Source organism: Condylura cristata, unplaced genomic scaffold (genome assembly GCF_000260355.1).
Source record: "Condylura cristata isolate star-nosed mole 26May11 unplaced genomic scaffold, ConCri1.0 scaffold00013, whole genome shotgun sequence".
NCBI lineage: Eukaryota > Metazoa > Chordata > Mammalia > Eulipotyphla > Talpidae > Condylura > Condylura cristata.
The window spans coordinates 28,046,042-28,068,745 of record NW_004567114.1 but is presented as its reverse complement, the minus strand read 5'-3'; the positions used below and the strand labels follow the sequence as shown (position 1 = coordinate 28,068,745).

General features: G+C 37.3%; 1 protein-coding gene across 1 annotated transcript; it reads left to right on the top strand.

Annotated features, from left to right (window-relative positions):
- Positions 1-10,172: 10,172 nt before the first annotated feature.
- CHURC1 (churchill domain containing 1) lies at positions 10,173-22,189 on the top strand. Its single transcript, XM_004681780.2, has 4 exons — positions 10,173-10,292; positions 15,543-15,678; positions 17,229-17,299; positions 21,497-22,189. The coding sequence occupies exons 1-4, from the start codon at positions 10,173-10,175 to the stop codon at positions 21,587-21,589; spliced, it is 420 nt and encodes a 139-aa protein (XP_004681837.1). The 3' UTR covers positions 21,590-22,189.
- The last annotated feature ends 515 nt before the right edge of the window (positions 22,190-22,704 follow it).

The window sequence follows — 22,704 nt, the reverse complement described above, 5'->3', positions numbered from 1 at the left end:
GCTGGACATTTCCATATTCATGCCTCAAGCTCCTATCTGGAGGAGAATGCAAAAAAACCAAACTTTCATTTCTCCATGTTCACCAATAATGCTATCATTTACTCAGATATTCAGGTTCTATGTTTTATACCTTGAGTCATTCTTTGTTGTTCCCTGTCCTTACATAGTCACATATATCAGTCCTAACTTTACAAACTCTCTCCAATCTGTTTGGATCCCTTCTCTCTTCCCTGCTGGAGTTCAGTTTTATCATTTCTTTCTTGAGAATTTCCAATACTTTTGGAACTAGTTTTTCTTTCTTCTCCTTTTAATTCACTGGAAGTATTAATCTTCTAAAAACATTCTGTTGTCGGTATCATTCCCTGATTGTTATTCTTCAGTTAAATTCTAATACACTAAAGGGTAAGTTTTAAATCTCTTAATCTGACATTTAATATTTTTCACTGTCTGTTCTCTGCCTGTTCTATTCTTATCTCATGCCAATCCTCTATATAAACTCTCTTCTCCAGCTAAACTGATCCTCTAATTGCTCCCCACATATGACCTACCCTAACCATCCAGAGACACCATTCATAGAAAACTTAACATGAACAATATCCCCTGGAACTGTCATAGCTGTTCTTTATTCCCTTGCCAATTTTTGCACCTTTCTTCTTGTTATTCTTGCAGAATTCTCTCCTCTTGCTTCTAAGAGAACACTTTAAAAATTACTAAAAAAAATAATAAAAACCATCACCACCTATGAGACTTCCTCCATACTTTCAGTGTCCCTCCCATTCTCCTCTGGTAACCTCAGTTCTGTTGTCAGAGTCTACTGGTTTTTATTGTTGTTTTATTCATCCTCGTGCTTGTTTCCTCATCTTCCACATATAGGTGAGGTCATCAATATGTGTCTTTCTGAGTTAATTCACTTAGCAGGAATAGCAAATAGTCAAATTTTATCTTTATTATAGCTAAGTACTATTTCCTTGTGTGCGTATGCTACATCTTCTTTATCTAGTCCTCACTTAGATTTTTGTAGATTTTGTAGCCTGCCACTTTATTGTTTTGAATGGTTTTATTAGTGGAGTCTTTAGGGCTCCTCTGTGTATTATCATGTCTTCTGCAAATGTTGATAGTTCACTTCTTTTCCAACCTGAATTGCTTTTATTTCTTAATGTTGTCTGCTTTCTCTGGCTAAGATCACTCGTACTAAATTAAATAGAAGTGGTAGAGTGATCAATCTCATTTTGTTCCTGATCCTTTTTTAAAAATACTTATTTATTTATGCATTACAGAACTGGGGTACAGGACAGAGGCTCAGGGGTGGCGAGAGGCTTCACCAGAGACAGAGTGGGGAGCAGAACAGGCTGACTGACAAAGTACACTGCTGAGGGGAGCAGCAGGTGGGTCAAGAGAGGTCTACCATGCCATGTGGTCACCTCCAGGGCTGGCGGAAATCGAACTCATGCTGAAGTGGCTTTAGCTTCTTAGTGTTGTGCTTTAACCTGCTGAGCTACCGGGGAGGGCCTTGTTCCTGATCTTAAAGGAAAAGCTTTCAGTTATTTACCACTGAGTATGGTATTAATTGAGGGTTTGTATTATATGGCCTTTATTGTATGTTCTCTGAGTCTCTGTGCTCTCTTCCTTCAAGACCCAATTCAAGTTCTTTGGATCAATGAACTTCCCACCAACTGCACTAGTCACTGGGAATCACTCCCTCTCAGTTTTTGCACCACTGGCCTGCACATAGATATTGATATAATTGATGATACAAACTGTGAGGTTTGAGAGTTAAGAGGAGACAATTACTCTAGAAAAACAGACATAGACTAGGGCTAGCCAGGACAAACTGAAGCATATGATCAGCCTACTTATACATTACTCATTTGGCACTCAGTATGTGTTATCTGGCAGCTTTTATTTGTTTGTTAAAAACATATGTATGTATTTAAATATACTGCCTTATATCCTCAAGACAGTAAATCCTCTAAGTGCAAATCATATATTCTCCATCTTTGTTCACCTGGTACTTGTTTACAAAACACAGTAAACTTTGCTTACCATGTTTTTCCTGCTAGTTAAAGTGAACCTGGGTTTAAACTTTCAAAAGCAGTAAATGCATCCAATGATCATTTGGGCAGAAAGATTAAAAAAAAAATCTATGTCCAAAGTAAAAGATACTAAAATTAAAAAGTTTCCTCAAGTTTTTGGTGAGAGCTGGACTGTGGCCTCTCCACATGGTGCTGCCTTGTTGTTGCCAAGTTACCAATGTCCTTAGTGTCAATCTTGATAACTTCCCTTTTCTGTTGCTCAGTCATGATACCACACAGAAGAAAGCTGACAGCCCCAATCAATTTATGTAACTCACATAAAAATAAAAACACATCTAAGAAAGTGCTGCTGTAGCTAACTAGCCTGGAACCAAACATTTGGAAGTTTGGATTCATTTGATTTGTTTTTAGTCAGCATCTGACCCCAGTTTAGAAGTATCGTTGATAACCTATCAGTTACCCATAAGAAAAACAGAAAAGAAAAGAAAGCCTAAGAAGAGAGAAAGACAGCAGGCAGTCTTCATAGCCTAGGCTCTAAAAATAAACAAGAACACAAACTAAAAACTGAAAGGCATATGGCAAAGAAAGATTTAGGACAGAATCATCTGTCAGGAGTAAATTCATAACAGAGAGTAATGCTACCAAAAAGCATCACATAAAAATCAAATGAGGGTGTGAGTGGATGTTAAAAAACTCCTGGAAATCACTGTTCAAATCACAGATGGTTCAGTCTTACTAAACTCTCTGATACCAAATAGGTGACTAGCAGTATTCAACATTCCTCTTATTCCATGGAATAATATAAGGAAGTATGACTGTGGTGGTACCTTCTAAAATTTGGTTCTAAAAGAGACTTCTTCTGTAAACCTTTGACGTAATGTTTTTGCTTCTATCAAGTAGCTGTCTCTGAGCACCTCCTCCTAAAAGCAACATTATAAATAAACAGTTTAGAGATTGTAAATATTCTCTAGAGTTTGATCAAGAGCTCCTGAGGAAAGAGGATTTCCAAACATTCCCAGAGATGCCATTTTTCCTTCTACTTATAAACTTTTTAGACCTAGACATCTGTGGGATTATTGAATATCTGACCCTCTTGCAGTTCCAGAAGCTTCAATTGGTTCTTTTATCTCTAATAAAATCACCATCTACTTTGCAAATTTAAGTCGGGAATAAGCAACTAATAGCAGGTGCACCACTAAAATATATTTATCCCCTTTGTGTGGTCATCCTGCTTCCTTTATCACTCATTCTTTTTTTTCTGCTTGTTCTCCAACTCACCAAGCCTTTGACACCACCTTCCCTTTTGATGCTAGGAGGGGCAAATGTCATTGAATTAAGCATTAATCTTCTTAGATGCAGAAAGTTTGTTAGCTAACTGTTTTAAGAGTTGTGCTACCTCTGGATTCTCCGGGGCTATAGGTAATTATCATAACTTGATTACTACCCATAAAGTCTTGTATCTTCATTAGTTCTCTTGACTAATTTTTATCCACTCAGCTAACATTTATGGAATACTAAATACATATACCAGGGCTAAATTTATCTCCATTATCTCTCAAGGAGGTAGATGTAGTCCCATTTGCAAATAAGGAAAAAAGCATAGAGAGGTTAAGTATCTGCCCAGCTAATAAGGGACAAAGCTGGGATATGAATCCACATCTGTGTCTCCACACAACCACTTGGGTAGAAAACATGATGCTGATATACCTGTAGGAAGAAGTCTGAGTAATTTTAACCTCCACCTTGATAACTTCTACTGGGGGTGGGTTAGTCATAATTTGGAGTCAGTTTCTCTTACTTAAGGGTTGAAGTTTTACCCTTCTCACCAAAAGAGTGGGCATTACTTAGATCTATGCTACTTCCCTATACACCAGCCTTCCAAACTTGTTTTCCCATGCTTCTATACTTTTGTACATGTTGTTTCCCTGCCCAGGGAACATTCCCCAAAGTACACACATTTTTAAAGTCTGCTGAAGTATCAACTCTTCTGGAAAATCTTGGCTGACACTGTTTTCCTCCTTTCGCCAGCCTCTCTCAGGTTTAGCTACCTGGCCCCAATAACATCCTTTAGAGCAGTCATTACATATATTGTGACCATAGGTTTTTTTCCCTTCCCTTCAGGTTATGAGTTTAAAGGCAGGCATAGTTTAAACACTCCAAATATTATTCTTGAGTCTTAACATCATCAAGTTACTCCTTTCAGGCATATTTATACTTTGAGCACTATTTTAAATTTTGCAGTGAAAGGCTCATTGATGTCAACACCTCAAATATTAATTGAACCGATGACAGAAAACTAAGAAAGCACAGTGGTGGAAGAGTCACTTACTTTACTTCAACTCAAATGAACAAACTATTATGGCTCCAATTATCTGTAAAAGAAAAGATAAAGCAGTGTTTAGAACCAATTGAAGTCAGGAAGCTGTTGCTAAATTTCAAGGAATGAGGTGACAATCTGAACTCTAAGTTTACAGATCATTTTCTAGAGAGCAATGAGGTGTTAAATTGAATGATACCAGGGCACCTTGTTCTTGCTGAATCATCCATACCATAGGCAAAATATTCCTTTTAATGGGTACAGCATGAAGACATGACTTGGCACTTCATTCTTGGTGAGTTATTAAAGGGGAAAAATGTTGAACTTAAAAATATTTTTTAACCAGACTCCTCCTAATTTTTATTTTTTGTTTTTGTTTTCCTCCTTAATGACTCCAGCAATGACCTAGAGTCAAGTCAAAATGGGATAGGTGGATGGGTGACTGCTTGGTCATGGAATTTGTTGGGGTAAGATGGTGGGTGGACAAAACTATGTTTGTAATGAAAAAACATTACTGAGTACCCACTGTAGTGTGTGTGTGTGTGTGTGTGTGTGTGTGTGTGTGTGTGTGTGTGATATACTAAAAGCTGGAAAACAAGCACAATTCTCAAGGAATTTGCAGTCAAGTGGTGACTGTGCATTCTAGGATAGGGGAAAGAATAAACATTATTCCTTATAACAGGAGCCTAGAACAAGAAACTAATACCTGGTGTTTGTGGAAGAGGTGATGACTGAGCCACATCTAAGAGACTAAATATGACTGCCACAGATGGCAGAGTAACACACAGAAAGCTATGGAGTAAACTTAAGAGAATTTCATGTGTTTAAGGTCACAGTGACATTACAGATAGGAAATGTGTGATGACAAAGGACTGCCGGAGGGTAGGTAGGGAACATAGGACAGAGGCAAGAGGAATAGATGGGGCTGAATTTTAAAAGGCTTTGAAAGCAGGAATAGGTGACTTGATTTTATCCTGAAGGCAACAGCGAATCATGGAGCTTTTCGAGCAGTGACACCATAAGATGCATTATGACTGTTACATTCTTGGCATTGTCTGTCTCCTGTAGTTGCTTATTAATATGCCTCCCATTCTCTTAAGTCTTGATATGAATGCTCATTAGTTCTCAAAGAAGATTTCTTCAAGAGAAAGAAGGACAAGAAACCAGAAGTAGGGCTGGGAATCTGTGATTAAGTGTAAGCCCAAAGTCGCATTTCCATAGATGGTTCTGGCTTCTTTGTTCCTTTGTGTAACTTTCAGACAGCTTTCTGGAAGAGCCTGGCTTTTGTTCTCTCACCTCCTGTGTTTTCCTTCCTAATACCAGTTTCCCCTCAGTGTCCTCTCCAACACCACATGCTAACCTAGCTTTTTCAAGTACACATAACCACCTTGTACAAAGGTGGCAAATATATGCTTTCATATGACCCTGTTCAGATCATACACATTCACACGTTGGGTGGGCTTAGTCATGACCAAGTCTCTTTCCCTATCATCTCTGCCTGCTACCACCTCATGCTTATGAGAGTCATTTTTCTTAACACTCTTGAGTCTTCTGTATGTACTCACGTTACCTAAAATATCTGCGCATCATTTATGAAGCAAAGTTGTGCAGTAGGAATAGTACTATTATCATTTTACAGATGAAAAAATTAATAAAATAAGCTTAATTTTCTATTTTTAAGTACCTTTAGGGCCAGAATCTAACATTTTAGCTTCAAATCACCATGTTATTTCCCAAATGTTTCTTGAAGTTTCTTTTGTGGGTACTCCTCAAGTTCAAGTGAAAACTACTCTTTTCTAAACTATCCAGGCATCCTAAATCAGACAGATTTTGAGTCTGAATTACCTGCAGTCAACCATCTCTCTGCTGGTCTTTCTCCTGGGTTGAGCAGAACCTCCTGACCTTCCTTTCCTCACCTCCTCAGTGTCTCTGAAAGTTCCAAATTCCTTCACCTCTCTTGAGTTGTTACCAGTGCGTAAGATCAAAAGTATCTTCTGTCTTACTATATCTGTAGGGCATACATTGGAAATACAATAAAAGCATATTGAAAACCCAGTTACATTTTGATTATTAAATCTATTCCATCCATGTGAGATTGAGTGATAACATTTCCCCAAAGGCTACTACATTAGAGATTTTGGTGTATTATGAAAATTATATATGGAAATGATCATTTATTTGTGAAAAGAGAGTTAATATAAACAGAATCAAAAAGAAATAGTACTTGGGCCCTCCCTGATGGCATAGCAGGTTAAAGCACAGCACTAAGAAGCTAAAGCCACTGCCGCATGAGTTCAATCCCCACCTGTCCCGGAGGTGACCCACATGGCTGGGCAGACCTCTCCTGACCCACCCACTGCTCCCCTCAGCAGTGTACTTCAATGATCTGCCTGTTCTGCTCCCCACTCTGTCTCTGGTGAATCCTCTCACCACCCCTACACGTCTGGCCTGTACCCAGTTCTTTATGCATAAAGAAATAAATCTTAAAAAAAAAAAGAAAGAAATAGTACTTACTCCCTTGCTTTTAAATGTCATGTGTTTGAAAGCTGAATAGTTATGAGAACCCTAAAAGGAAAAAATCCAACTTGGTCACTGATACTCCTTCCCCATCCCCCAACAATACTGATCTTGATGTTTTAGGAGGCTTTAGGCAGGCTCAGGCCCACCTGTGTTCACAATGCTAACCTAGAATTGCTTCTAACTTTTTCATGCCAGGCAGGTGATACCAGGTAAAGAAAACCACTCCTATTTCATGTTTCCTTTGAGTTAATGGAAAGAACGACACAAGTTCCTTGCCCAGGCAGATGAACGTCTGCCTGGACAAGAGCTTCCCTCTGTCAGTACAGCTGGCTGAAAGTAGTTCCACAGAGGTTCCTGAGATCTTCCTTACCCCCTTTAAGCAATGGATAAAGAGAGCAGATGTGCTCAGCAGTGCATCCTTCCAGTCTCTGCAGGTGACATGAATGTAAAAGAAAAAAGGGACTAGATAGAGGGTGTTAAAAGGAGATCCAAGTACACTCTTGAGGGAAAACTTGAAGCTTGTCCCAGGACACAGTGTGGCACATGTATCTGCCAATTTTAACACTCCGAGCTCCTTAAATTTTTTCTTTTTTGCAACAGATGATATATAAACTGTAATGTTTGGGCACATTTGCTACACATCTCTGACATCACATGTTTATTAAATACTCCTACAAGCAGGGTATTGTTCCAGAGAAAATTCTACTAGAAAGTAATCCTTTTACTCTAATTAAAAGTTTCTGGAAACTTATTTTATAGAATTATTATAAGAGAAAACAGTTTTCTTTTGTAAGTATTTATTTCACACCATTATTTGTTCATTCATTTTTCCTTTTTTCCACTTGACTACCTCCGAGACTTTCATATTTCCATTATCATAATTGCACTTTAATATCTGATACTGTCCACCTCCTCCCACCAGTCTCATAGGATCCTCTCATCCCTGAACATAGCTAGATTTGAAAGGAGAACCGCACTGCACTGAGTGGATCGGCATTGGTTCTGTGACTTATGTGCCTTCATTCAGTTGCTTATTATAATAAGATACCAAATCATTCAGGGAAGGTAAAAAGATACTTGCAAACATGTACATTGTCTTTCATGCTTGAGAACATGTAAACAATTAATGCCAACTAACCTATGTTTTGAGATTTTGATGGCAGTGTAATTTTTTATTTAAAATTGTTTATTGTGCATGTTCTCCATTAGGAGGCAGACAGTTATACATCTCCACCTTGTGGTTCCTGTTAGTATACACCTTTCATGAGTAATTTTTTGAGTTTTGAATCAGTTCCTACAAAACGTTGCTAAGACAATCTTTTTTTTTTTTTAAACCACAACTCTGATATCACTCTTGTACTCTATTTTTCAGTGCCACTTTATCACCTGTAGGATAAAATCCAAACTTCTTAGCATAGTCCACCTGAAATTCCTCTACTAACATTCTCTGCTTTTTGAAATCCATATAATCTTCAAGAACTAAGCCCCTTTTCCCAGTCTCCTACCTGAATGTGGTCTCTCCATTCTGTGCTCTTAAACTAACCACAATCTGTCAGTAATTACAGGTATTTTTTTTTTTTTCTTTCAGCCTCTGCTGTGACTATCTGGAGAGTAGGAAAGGATGTGTCTTTTTCATCTTCCTTTTGTCCACACTTCTTTGACACTCAACACCTGTTCTATAGAATTGAATAAAATAGGTACAATGGTTAGTAAAATTAAAAGTAAGCACTTGGTTTTAAAGAGGATGCATTTAAAATGGATCAACAGAGAGAATCATGGAGATTAGCCCTGCCTGGTAGAAATATAATGCAAGCTACATGTGTAACTAATTTTTCTAGCAGAGAAATTTTTTTTAAAAATTTATTTTAATGCTGTCTTTGTTTATGCATTTGTTCCAACATAAAATCATAGAAACATTACTGATGAAATGTTTTTCATTTTTTATACTAAGTCTTCTAAATCTAGTGTGCAGGATGTACTTACAACATATTTCAGTTCAAATCTGCCACATTAAAAATACTTTACAGCCACATGTGACTATTGGTTACTGTACCAGAAAGAATTCAAGCGAAGGTAGAACAGAGTCCTCATTCTGACTTACTACTAAGTACTTTTGTTACCACAGACAAGACTTTACCCACTTCTTTCCTTGGTTTCCTCACCTGAAAAGAGGAGACATACTTTTGATGCCAATCTGACATGGTTATAGTAGCATAAAATTAGGAACTGAAATGAGGACACTTTGAAAGGTTGAAAATGTCATACAAAAGGGAGATATTCTAATTATTCCAAGAATAGAATTACCTTTTATGGCACTTGTTTGTTCAGTGATTTTTAGTACACTACTGGTTTTTAGTAGCTGTTGGAGATTCTCACCAGAGGTTGAAATATTAAAGTTTACAATTGCAACGCTCAGTGGAGATACAATTCCCCTATTAGCAAATCCAATTAAACTGCCTTGCTTTGAAATGGTTATTAATCTCCTCTTTAAAGATCTGGATCCCATAGTCACAGAGGTTCCTTTAGTGAGGTGACTGCAATAAAGCAGTCTAAGGAAGATGATGTTCCCATTAATTATATACACTAGAGTAGCTGGGTATGATTAGGACAGGTTGCTCAGAAGCACAGAGACACATTTTAGAGCTTTGGATTAAGGTTAATTATATATCTGTGAATAATAAGACGCCTTTAAAGAAGAGGAAAGCAAGAGACAGGCACCATCACATTTTGGGATCTATAGGTTTGGGATATTATATAGGGATAACTGACCTGGACATTTCCTATTTATACAGCACTTGCCTGCCACTTAAGTGCTTCTGTGACGACAGCGACAGAAACACGTTTCCCATGGCTATGTTCTCCAGAGCACTCTGGGATGGTTATTAACAGTTCTTTTTAGGACATTTTCTGTAGAACTTGCAAGTACACTTCACTTTCGCCTATTCACTTTCCAAGAGTTGACCTATCTCTCTCACTCTCCTAAGAAATGGTGCAGAGATATTTACATTACTACAATTTCAGCTTTATCTGTGGGGTAAGCTGAGGCAGCGAGAAACAATTCTTTTGTGTAGGTTGTGGTTTGCCTCTCCGCTTAAAGTCGGGAAGGAGCCTGTTGGAACACTCCTCAGTTCATTGCCGCCACTTCTGTCAGACCAGGCGCCTCCACTTTCCTGGAAGATTTCTGAAGTCTTAGCCCTGCCCAAGGTACTTGCCTGCCGGGTCAGGCCCTGCCCTAACAGTGCAGAGGGGGCGGAGATTGCCGATTTGTTCCCAATTCCCCCAGGGTCAAGTAGTTGGGGCGCATGCGTCAGCCTACTCTCAGCTCTCGCGAGCTTTCGTCTTCCCGGAAGCGCTGGAGCACCTTCCCGGTTCGGGGCGTCGCAATGTGCGTAGACTGTGTGGAGAAGGAATATCCCAACCGGGTGAGCGAGAACCGCCCCCTCCCTTGGCCTGCGGTCGGCCCCTGGAGCTTCTCAGGGGCTTCTCGGCCGCTGGCCTTCCCTGAGAGGCTGGGCGCCGGGCGGGCTGAGCCGCACCGCCCACTCCGGTGACCCGGTAGCGGTAATTGGCTAGGTGCTTGACAGCGGGCTACCTCCGGCTCTCGGTTCCCGCTCTCGTGGTTGACATCAGCTGTTACCCCACCTCTCTTAAACTCCGGGGACAACAAAAGAAGCCCTATCAATAACAACAGCAGCCCAGTCGACAGCAGAAGAACAGTCCCACCCCTGTCCCTGGTCTCCTCCTGTTTGATTTGAAAGATTCTAGCGCTAGATGAGACTCTGAGGTCATTTGCGCTACCCACAGTTTTGCAGGTGAAAAATTAATGCCCAGAAAGGAAATCACTTGCTGAATTTCACATTCTAGTTAATATGAGCGCCAAAATTTGAATTCAGTTTTTCTGGTTCTTACTTTCGTTAAGTTTCTGTTTTTCCTAAGCTCGGGAGGTTGGGAAACTTTTACTGTCACTCATTCAACATCTACTTGTGTGTAGCTAGATTACTTTGCTGGGCCAGAAAGAGAAGCCGAAGAAGAAATAAAGGCAACTTTCATGCTATGAGCCAACACTTTAGGGGGGAGTATGTGATTATCAAAGAATGAGTAACAGTCTTTAGATGCTATTCAAATTTAGAGAAAGGGGGGAGGAACAGTGGGAACCTCATTTGGGACTTTCAGGGTATTTGGGACTTGGGTGGAAAAGGAGTTGCAGGCCAGGTTGGAGGGCTTTCAGGTTGAGGGAAGGGGAGATAACAAGGATTCCTGTATTGTTGGAAGGTACAAAATCTCTATAGTTGCTTCTGTCTTTTATGTTTGAGTTATAGTTAGTCTTTGAGGAACTACATATAATAATATCAATTCTCATACGGTACAGCCCCTTTGGAGAAAGATTTAGCATTATCAAGTAAAATTAAAGTTATGCATGCTGGAAGACAGCATGCCTCATTCTAGAAAAATAAATGCATGTACCTATATTCCTGGAGATTTGCATAAGAATATTAGTAATAGTATTACTGTTGTAGACTGAAAAATATGATAGTCATAGAGAGGGAAACAAGGAATGAATGAATAATGAAAGTGAATGAACTAGAGTAGTGATTTTGTGTCCCTAGAAACATTTGTTAATATTTGGAAATAATTTTGGTTGTCACAACTGTGGGTATTACTGACATAAGTAGAGAGACATTATGTTGTATGTTTATGTTTCACATACTTTTTTGCATTTTCTACTTGGTACTTTAAAGACTTTTATGAATCCAGTAATGAATATTACACAATTCTGAGACAGTAAAGGAGGTGTATGCAGTAGAGTATTGAAGAGATTAAGTTGGACTCTTGAGTTAATCAAAAAACTTAAAAATTATATTGAGAAGTTTAGATTTTGCATTTAAGCACTGAGCAACCATGAAAATATTGAATAGGGAAATGATTCTGAAATATATTACTCAGTAATATGAATCTTGACTGTAATGTTGAGATGATTAGATAGGGAAAAATGTAAAAGGAGAACTTTGTAGCATTTGGGGAGTCATGGCAACAATGATGTTGGCATGAGATAATGAGGACCTCAGAGCAAAGAAGAATTAATAGGAGTAAGCCAATTTAATGTGGGAGAAGAAATAAAGGAAAGCGATAAATGGACTCAGGATTTTTAATCTGAGCAGCAGGGAAACTATAAACGTGGTTTCAGAAATTAGAGGCATAGAGGAGGAAGAACCAAAATTGAGAGGGCAAATGGTCAGATTGCTTTTGGTCTGTTTCATTCAAGGTTAAGAATGTAGAATTGGAGGAATCAAGTGAAAATAAAAGATTGCCATTCTGGTACCACTCAAACAGATGAGTCACCAAATAAAGTCAAAATAGAAAGGATTTATTCTCTTAGGAAATAAAGATAGACAAAGAGTGAGCTTCAAGGAATAAGTAACCTCAAGTGAAAGTAAAGTACAGGGGAAAGTAGAGAAAAGGATTGAGGTGACTGGAAAAGCAGGAAGGTATCTTCCATAAGGAATTTTTTTCCTGATTTTCTTTTGTTCTAAAATAATTAAAGAGCTGTCATAAGGAAAAACAAACTTTTCTTTGGAATTGCAGAAGGCAGATTTAGAAATAGTAAATGGTTGCTATGGGGTTGTAGGCTTTGAATCAAATAATAAAGCTTTCTAACAGATTTTCAAAAATGTAGTGGGTAACCCTTTCAGGAATTGAACTCTTTCAAACTGATTATTTGAAATCTTAAGGTTCCTTCCAATTCTGGAGTCTTTGAAGTCCTGAAATTTTTTTTTTTTAAGATTTATTTATTCATACAGAACTGGGGTACAGGCCAGAGATGCGGAGGGTGAGAGGATTCACCAGAGACACAGTGGGGAGCATAACAGGCAGATCGTCGAAGTACACTGCTGAGGGGAGCAGTGGGCGGGTCAGGAGAGGTCTGCTGTGCCTTGTGGTCACCTCCAGGGCAGGCGGGGATCAAACTCATGCGAAAGTGGCTTAGGCTTCTTTGTGCTGTGCTTTAACCTGCTGAGCCACCAGGGAGGGCCGAAGTCCTGAGATATTTTTAAGGACAATAAGAAGCTACTTTGCTTGAGTTTAGCAAAGGCAAGGTATTAAGATGGTACTAGCAAGTATGGTCTATTCACCTAAAAAAAAAAAAAAGAAAAAGACTCAGCAACAATGTATTAGCATATCAGGAAACTTTAAACTTTTTTCCTCATAAAATATAACATTTTGAAGTTTTGTGGCAGATGTTTTTCACAGACTAGAAATAACACAGTGCTGAATTCCTGACAGAGCTCTGGCCTACTTACTTGGTGTAATATTATACCAAGAACTTGAACTCAAACATGATTCAAATTGGAAATGAGCCATACTACTCTGAAGTCCAGTTTTTTTTACACAACTATGGTCTAGATAATTTTTGTCTTTCAAAAAAGCATCTAGAAAGCCAATTGGAAGAACTTGACTGCATTTTCTAAAATTACTGATCAGGTACAAAATTCTAATAAACTATTATCATATAAAGCTGGAAATAAAAACCTATATTCTTACAGGTTTTGTTTCTGCTTTTTATTTCTTAGTACTGCAGTACAGAAATACATCATTAATTTAAATAGGGAAAAGGTCAGTATGAATTAGTGATATAAATAAATTAAAAATTACATGCTTTATCTATGTTACTTGAATGAAGCTACTGAACTTCATGTACTTAGACTGTTGTTCAACATTAAACTATATTAATTAAATATTAAATCTGATATATAACTAGTTAAAAGAAACTGTATATAAATGAATGCTTTAAAGTGACATTCATTTTAAATGCCTATATTAAAATAGGGCAATGATAAAAAATAGTCTTCTGTTTGAGACAGTGAAAATAGAAGAGCAAACTAAACCCTTAGTAAAGCAGAAGGGCAATAATAAAGATTAGAGAAGAAGTTAGTATGGAAAATAGAAAAACAATAGAGAAAATTGGTTTTTTGTTTTTTTTATTAAGATTTATTTATTCATACAGAACTGGGGTACAGGCCAGAGATGCGGAGGGTGAGAGGATTCACTAGAGACAGAGTGGGGAGCAGAACAAGTTGATTGACTAAGTGCACTGCTGAGGAGAGCAGCAGGCAGGTCAGGAGAGGTGTACCACGCAGTGTGGGTCACCTCCCTGGCCACAGATTGAACTCATGCTAAAGTGGCTTTAGCTTCATAGTGCTGTGCTTTAAACTTCTGCGCCACTGGGGGGGCCAAAAATCTAGTTTCTTAACTCATTTCTCTAGTTTAAATTTTAAATATGGCAATAAAAAGCAAGGAACTACCAACATATATAACACCATTAACTATTAATATAGACATTGTTGAACAAGAGAAACTGGATGCAGAAGAGTATATTGTTTGATTATATAAAATTTTAGAACAGGCAAAAATTATCTTTATAGATAAAATCAGATCAATGGGTGAGTTAAGGCTAGGAGATAGACTAAATCATGAAGGAACTTATTGCAAAGATAGACATTTTTATATCTTGATTGAAGTAATGGTTACATTTGTATGTATGCAAAAGGTTATTCACCTATACTCTTAACAATGTATGAATTTTGTTATATGTAAATTATACCTCAGAAACATTTATTTAGAAAAAAAGTACTTGTTTTTAAGAGCTAGAAATTTATACTTAATTTGAGGCTCTTTTTCTCTTTAGTAGTTAAGCTAATATACACACAATTTAGTATCTCCAAACTATATAGACAGCTTCATCCCCAGCCGGACCCGCTCCCCCACTGGAATTAATCTGTTCCATGAAACACAGTACTAAGGAGCCACTCAAAAGGGAGAGACTAATTGTGTTGGGGATTCAGGAAGGCTTTACTGGAGCATCAGTAAGGTGGGCCCTTAATTCCTCTGATACATCATAAGCTGCTAGAAGGTAGAAAGAAACATGTGATTCCTCAAATCTGCCAGTGCTTTGCACAAGCATTTAGCTGCACTAGAAAAATGGTTTGATTGGGTTTTAATTATTAAAACTATTCCGAGTTTTTGGTCAGAAGTGAAACAATTATTTATAGATTGTTTATAAAATTAGTGAATTCTAAGCAATTGTTAATAAGGAAAGACCTCCCTTGAGCTACAAGCACAAGTCATTTACAGTTTCTTAGTGATGAAGCAAAATCCCATTCTTTTGAATGCCTGAATAACACATTTCCTTAAGGACTGACATCTGTAAAGCAGACAATTTATTTTTGTTTGGTTGTCTTATAGTATTTTTAAGATTTGAGAAAATGCTATTTCAACAATCATCTGAGCACCATTATATATAAGATTGCTTTTATCATTACTCAGTGTTTCCATCTGATTAAATCTTAATTCTCATTTTATGATATTCCTCATGTAATATTGGTGGCTATTAGATTTTTCTCTTCATATTTTATATAATTAAGGCTTCATTAAATTGTTTCTAGATACTCATTTGCACTTAGTACTCTCTCTTAAACACAGTTGCAGCCTCCACAGAGACTCTCAGCTCTTAATGCTGCTTCAGTTCTATTTACCATGACTAGTTGCAAAAATTACTTTATGTAGCTTTTGAGCAAATGATATTGGCCATGTTTTTTGCCTTTAGGTATTTTAAATCTATTACTCATTTTTACCAAGGATTTTGAAATGTAAGAAAATTAAACTATTTCATATTCTAGGGTACCATCTGCCTGGAGAATGGGTCTTTCTTGCTCAACTTTACAGGCTGTGCAGTATGTAATAAGCGGGACTTTATGCTGATCACCAACAAATCTTTGAAAGAAGAGGATGGAGAAGAAATTGTTACCTATGATCGTAAGTAGACTTTTCTTTTTGAGTCTGTTAGCAGGTATCAGTTGGAAATGATATGTTGTGCAAAGTATTATTTGCTTAGTTCAGTATTGCAATGTAGCGTGTAGTAACTGGTTAGATTTTTAAGAGGAAGCTATAGGCAGTACCTCTCTAGCATCACCAAATACTCTATATAAATGACTTGCAATATTTATAATTTTAGTTTATAATTTAGTCACCTTTTTTTTTTTTTTTTGCATGTTTGTTTATTTCTGATGCCTTTATGCCTTCTGAAACAAGATCTAGAGACTTTTTTTTTTTAACTTTAGGGTTATCCATGTGGATTTTCACGTTCTCTGATAGTGTTACACTCTGATGTCCTCTACCAGCTACTGAAGTGTTTAGGGCTATTTGTCTCTGTGTTAAATCACTCTGGATGCTTTGGTTTTCAGTCTTGTTCTGCATTTTTAGCTTTATTTGTCTCCTATCTCTGTTGCTTCTTCTGTTGCTGTAAGTATGCTAACTTCATAAGCTGCTGCTTATCTTCTATACTGGGAAACCAATGAAATAAGCTTTGTGTAATAAAAATAAATCAATTTGAGGTTAGCCTCAGCATTTCTGAGTAAATTAAGTATATGTATGTATACTTTAGTGCCCAAATACTGTGACAGGAATTTAAACTCTTCATATTCACTTTTGCTTGGCTCTTAGTTCTTGGTTTGTTTTGATATATGAAGAATAAATGTACAGATAATGTTATTTTAAAAGAAAGTTATTTGAAAGAGACACTAAGCCTTCAAAATAGAGTAAGACTATTGGAAATGCTCTAAATTAAAAGTCTTTTTCTTTCTTTTAGTATAAACCCTTTTAAACTATATTTTCTTGGATGTAGTAGGGCATAGTGGTTAAAGCAAGGGCTTTGGAACTAGGATTCTTGGGTTTGAATTCTTATTCTGGTGTTTCCTAGTTTGGTAGATAGTCTTCTTAAATATTTTACCATAATATGCCTTTGTTTCCTTATCCCTATAAGGGTGATAATAATAGTATATACATTATTGGGTTTGGGGGAAGATAAAATGGATAGGTAAGAAATATTTGAAACAGTATCTGGCGTACAGTAAGCACTTAACCAATGGTAATTATTATTATCATATTGTTTATACTAGTATCTTTTGTTACCATTAAATTCACTTTAATATCTAGCATTAGTTTTTTTAAATTTATAATTGATTCTAATAGCATAATTTCTATGATTCTTGAAAGTTAAAGCTCTCATATAGGTAAGACCAGCTAGTTTTAAAATACTCACATAGATCTATTAATTGATTACTTTAGAGAACTTTCAGTGGGAATTAATATGCACGTATTAGGTCTCTGAGATCAGACCCTTCATTATGTGGTGTTGATATATGCCAGATTCTGGATTTCTTATCAAGGTAGATACTATAAATGGGTTTATATGTTATGTTACATTATGAAAGTTAAGATTCTTTTTAAAGGAATATACTCAGAAAATAAATTTTAATGTCTTAAGATACATTCCAAGACATAATTAAGTATCTCTGTTTCAGCAGATCTGTGTAAGAATTGTCATCATATAGTAGCCAGGCATGAGTATACATTCAGTATCATGGATGAATTTCAGGTAAATGTATAAATGTGGGTGTGGTTTTGTGGGGAAGGAGGGTAATAAAAGTATCTGAAAATCTGTATGTGCTTTTCTTGAATGAAGTACTAATGAATATTTAAGGAGACCATCACATTCTTTTATCAGTGTGAGTTGAGAAAGACAATTTTGATGGGGGCCGATGTATATAATCCTGTCTTCACAAGAGTCACAAATCAAAATGGGTGTGTTATAAATGATATCTTAGTCCTGTCATCTTTATAAAGAACAGCACATGCTTCTTCTGAGGTTACTAATTCTGCCCTACTATGCCTTCCTCAGGAATGCATATCACATGTCTCTTTCTAAATAATTTTTTTCTCTATGGGATTTAAAAATATGTTAAATATACTTTCTTCTTGTTATAAAATAAAATCCTTTCATTTCACTCAGCTGCATTTCCACTCCATCCTCTAATCTCTTTTCTTTTTGCTTCTTAATTTGAATAGGTGCTTCCCTTATTTCCCTATGCTCCTCTTAACCACCTACACACTGGTTTTCATTTCACTTTACCAAACTAGTCTCTCATTGGTTTCCTATAACATAATCAAATGCTGTGACCTTGCCTCAGTTCCTATCTCTCTTAACATCTTTTCTGGGTTTTTAAAAATATTTTTTAATATAATATATTTTTTTATATATATGAGTACAGAAATGGGGTACAGGCCAGAGGTGCAGACAAGGGGATTGATGACAGAGACAGAGTAGGGTGCAGAACAGGCAGATTGATGAAGTGCACTGCAGAGGGGAGCAGCGGGTGAGGCAGGAGAGCTCTGCTGCACCATATGGATCACTTCTGGGGGGAGGACCAAATTCGCAGAGTGGCCACAACTTGGCTTAGCTTTCCAGTGCAGCATTCTAACCTGCTGCACCCATTTTTTTTTTAATATACATAATTATATCCTTGTGAAGCATCTGTTCCCCTAAGGTCTTCTGTGCGCGACTGTTTTTAAGTCATTTTGACTGCTCTTTTGCATTTTCTCTGGTTTCCTTTCCTTCTTTCCCTGACTGATGTTGGTTTTTAGTCTGAAACGTCTCTGTAATCCCTCAAATAAGGAACACACACATTCAGTCTTAATTGAAACCTACCTCATATCTTCCAGATCACTTTCTCTGTTTTAATGTCTCACCTGCCTGCCTCTCTTTGTTTTACTTCCTTTTTTTTCACCACTGCCACACCTCACAATAAGACCATAAACACTCAAGCCTAAATTACTGAGGCAGTCCCCAACTGTGGTTTTTGTACCGTGCCCTCAAATTAATCTTCCTTAAACTTGCCACCTGCCGCTCGCTCCTCTGCTCAGCCACCTGCAGCGTGCTTACTCTTTTCCATATCATGGCTTTTTGTTCCTTGACTTGTTCCTTTCTCTACCTTAAAGCCAACTGAATCTCCCCTCTTGTCAGATTGAACTTAAATTCTGTCTCCTTTTTGCCCTCGACTGTGCTGCCCATACTGCTTTGTCCCTTTTCTGAACATTCCTCTGGCAGGACTGACTCTTGGAGGTGGTCTCTTGGGAACTCATCTCAGTGTGATAATCACAAGACCTCTTCACTTTTTTCCCCCATCCCTGACCCTACCCACTCCAGCCCACTTCTTACTCCAGCAGGAGTTCAAGTTAAGGTGGGATTCCCACCATCGAAATACTTTAACTCAGAAGTCTTATGGAATAATTAAACATAATCAAACATAGGCAGAATAGTGTGTTAACATCTACTTCTAAGCTTCAGTTTGCTTTCTTGTACCTCACCATTTCCACCTCTCCCCATAGGAATATTTTAAAATAAATCCCAAGCATATCACTACCTCTATAAATATTTTGAGTACATATCTCTAAGGAAAAAAGAGGGATTCTGTTTTTAAAATGATAACAATACCATTGTTGAATGAGGTAAGATTTTCTGATGTAGCAGTAGAGGGGAAAATAGAGACAAGTATAGAGTTTAAACAGAAAATACATTATAAATCATTACAAGTGTCCTTTATTTTTCTTACCACCCTTTAAAAAATCACTGTGTGTTTACCTCAGGAAAGAAGAGAACTGTGAGGTTGCTTTCTAGTCCTTTGTGGACCATGGAAGGCAAGGACGTGGGGTCAGAATTAATAGGTAATAATAGAGGAAAAGGACCACGGGACCCTGCTAATGAAACAGGATTTTCGTTCCATTCACCCTTGCTTCCAAGACTCTACCCATAGACTTCGCCATGTGGGGCCTTTGACAGTCTCCTTAAACAATTAGGGGAGATCCAAGCTCTCTCTACTTGACCAGTTTTAAAATGTAAACGGTATCCTAATCCCGCCATATTCCTGGAAACAGAAGGGAGTATGTTCCTGGGATCATGTTCCTGACATCCCATGTTAGAATTGTAGGCATATTTTCTGCAGAAGCACTTCTCTGTATAATCAGTTTGTGGCTTTTGTACAATGTCAATTTAAAAGACTGCCTGGAATTCCCTGGGAGCCAAACTACCATGTACAAATGCCTTCTGTGGGAAACTAATTTTGAATTCAAACAGCCAGCCTACAATGAAATTTGGATTCCAAGCTGCCTATTAATTAAAGATTATAGGTGTAACCAGCCTTACTGATTTAATAATCTTCCCAGATTATACCACGTGTTGGGCTTTTTCTTTCTCCCAAGTTAGAAGGTAAGTTTTGCAAAGTCAAACCTTTCCTCATGTCTGCGGGTTTATCTAGCATGTCACAGAGCATGTAAACACTTAATAAAAACTTGCCAATAGATAGGTAGGTTGAAACTCAGATATTTGTCTACTTTTCATACATTTTCCCATTTTGACATGATTTCTTCATTTCCAGTGAGAGGTTTAGCCTGTTGGTGATAGCTGCTGGATGAAAGCAAAAGTATTTAAGAGCAGTGGAAGACCTGGGAGAGGGTGGAATTTTATTTTATTTTTAATTCATGAGACTTGTATTTGTTTGCTGAGCTCTAGCCTTCGTTTATTTCCACTGTGTAGACTTTAAAAGTTAGCACTATCCTTATGCCACAATTAAGCTCTCCTGCGGACCTCACTAGTAGGAAATGGAAAGGCAGTCACTTAGTTCTGAGTCTTTCTACTATAGTCATTGTTTATCTCCATGACGCACTCTAGTGACGCTTCAAGCTCAAGAAACACAAACTGCCTTGGCTGATCAATTTCCAGTTAGCAATCTCAATGTCAGGTGTGGAAATACTGATAGATTAAACATAGATGTCTGTTTTCATGAAGAAGATAAACGGTTTTTAAATAAAGGTTTTAATTATAATTTTAAGATTTCTATAGTTGATGACTATTAAATATTCTAGGAAGGGACAGCTATAAAGATAGGACTTTTCCCTAAGGACTTTTGCTTAAAACATCTCTTCTGTCATTAGTCTGGATGTTTAAGTCCAAAAAACATAACTTGTCGGCATTGGTGGTATTGTGAGCATAGTTGCCTTCCAAGAAACTCAAAACTACTTAAATAGATCAAATTCTAGACAATGAGATATCTAAATATAAGTCAGACACACAGTGGCTTTCATATTTATTTACTTTCCTAGAGTAGATAAACATACCTTTTTGGGTTAGAGAATGTACTCCATTTTGTTTTGTTTTTAGAACCTTTCTATTGCATGGTAGTGTTAAACATCCTAGAAAGGAACAGCTCTAAGAATTTGTCTTTATGGTCCTGCACTCAAATTGCTTTATTACCTAATTTAGAAGTATTAGCTAAGCCCAAATTATGTGTTTTTCCCCCAAGAAATAATCATGTATTTCCAACATGACATTCTTGTATGCATGTCAGGTGTGGAAACCAAAACTTAGAGAGTCAAGCACTAGAAACAAAATTATTTTCCCTTCACTTTCAAGAGATTTGGAAATTGAGCTAAATATGGCTTTGTTTATATGGAAAAAAGTGAAGTGTCCGTTGTTGATACCAGGGAAAATCTTTGTTGTGTAACAGGAATACTTGCTGAGGTTTATTGAGTTTTTAGAGCATCACTATGAATTCAATTTATATAAATGAAAGGTCCTGGGATAGACCTAAAACATTACTGGTAGAGGTTGAAGAAATTGATCTAATGTGTAAAACAAATCTGTGACAACTTGTAGAGAACAAACCGTTTTACTAGAGTAAGTTATGAAGCATCTTTCTCCCCATTCCTCGAAGTAATTATGCGCTTTATCTTGTTCTAGGAGTATACCATGCTGTGTCTGTTATGTGGCAAAGCTGAAGATACTATCAGCATTCTCCCTGATGACCCCCGACAAATGACACTGTTGTTCTAAGAATCCTGCAGTTCGGTTGTAATTCTGTTGTGTTGGTTACAATACAGCAATTCTGATGACTTGTTTTATGTAGATTATAATGGAAATTACTTTTCTATTTCTGTTTAGACTCACTCATTCTTTGAAAGGAAAAGTAATTTTGGGGATTCTCTCTAGAACTGAGCTCCTCTGCCAGAGTTCTTAGCTTACATACTTAAATTGGAGCAAATAGATAAATCTTCTATTCTAAAAATAATGTATGTAAATACTCTCCACTCCTTAAGTGTGGGCTTGGCATTGTCCCTTTCTTCCTAAGAGTACAGTGTGGAAAGAGGATAAAAATAACCTTACTGTGGGGAAACTTAATAACCACCAGCTCAGCCAGGTGATTAATAGTAACAGGTGCCATGAGATAAGGGAGGGGTATTGAGGGCATTGGAGAATAACAACTACAAAGGTAAGCTTTGTTCCTATTATGTACCCTTTATGGGAGGTGATGAGAATGGCTTTACCTCTGGATGTTCCCAGAATTCACGACTGTGGTCTCATCATGAGAAAAACATCAGACAAGTCCCAGTTGACGGGCATTACCTGACCAGTTCTTAAAACCTTTACAGTCATCGAAGACAAGAAATCAGAGAACTTCTCATAGCCAAAAAGAACCTAAGGAAATAACAAGTAAATGTATTGAGATACCTGGATAGGATCCTGGGACAGAAAGGGGCCTTAGTAAAAACTGGGGAAGTCTGAATAAAGTGTGCGCTTTAATATAAGTAAGTAGAATGTTTTCAATTGTTCCAAACAGATCTTAGAACATCTCATTTTACATAGTTGTAAAAACATTAGATGGGACATTAGGCCTCTCTGCCATTTGATATCAGTATAACCATCAAGCAAAGGGACTTTATTTCCCATTTCTATGATGAAATCAGGCTAGTAAAAGCTGATGTCACATTTCCTTCACAGAATTGTTAGAAGATCCAAATGAATAATGAATGTAAAATTGTTTGGAAAGTATGTGAAGTTCTATATACCATGAGGTGACTTTAGGTAGTTCTTCTGAGACCAAAACTTAGAGAGTCAAGCACTAGAAACAAAATTATTTTCCCTTCACTTTCAAGAGATTTGGAAATTGA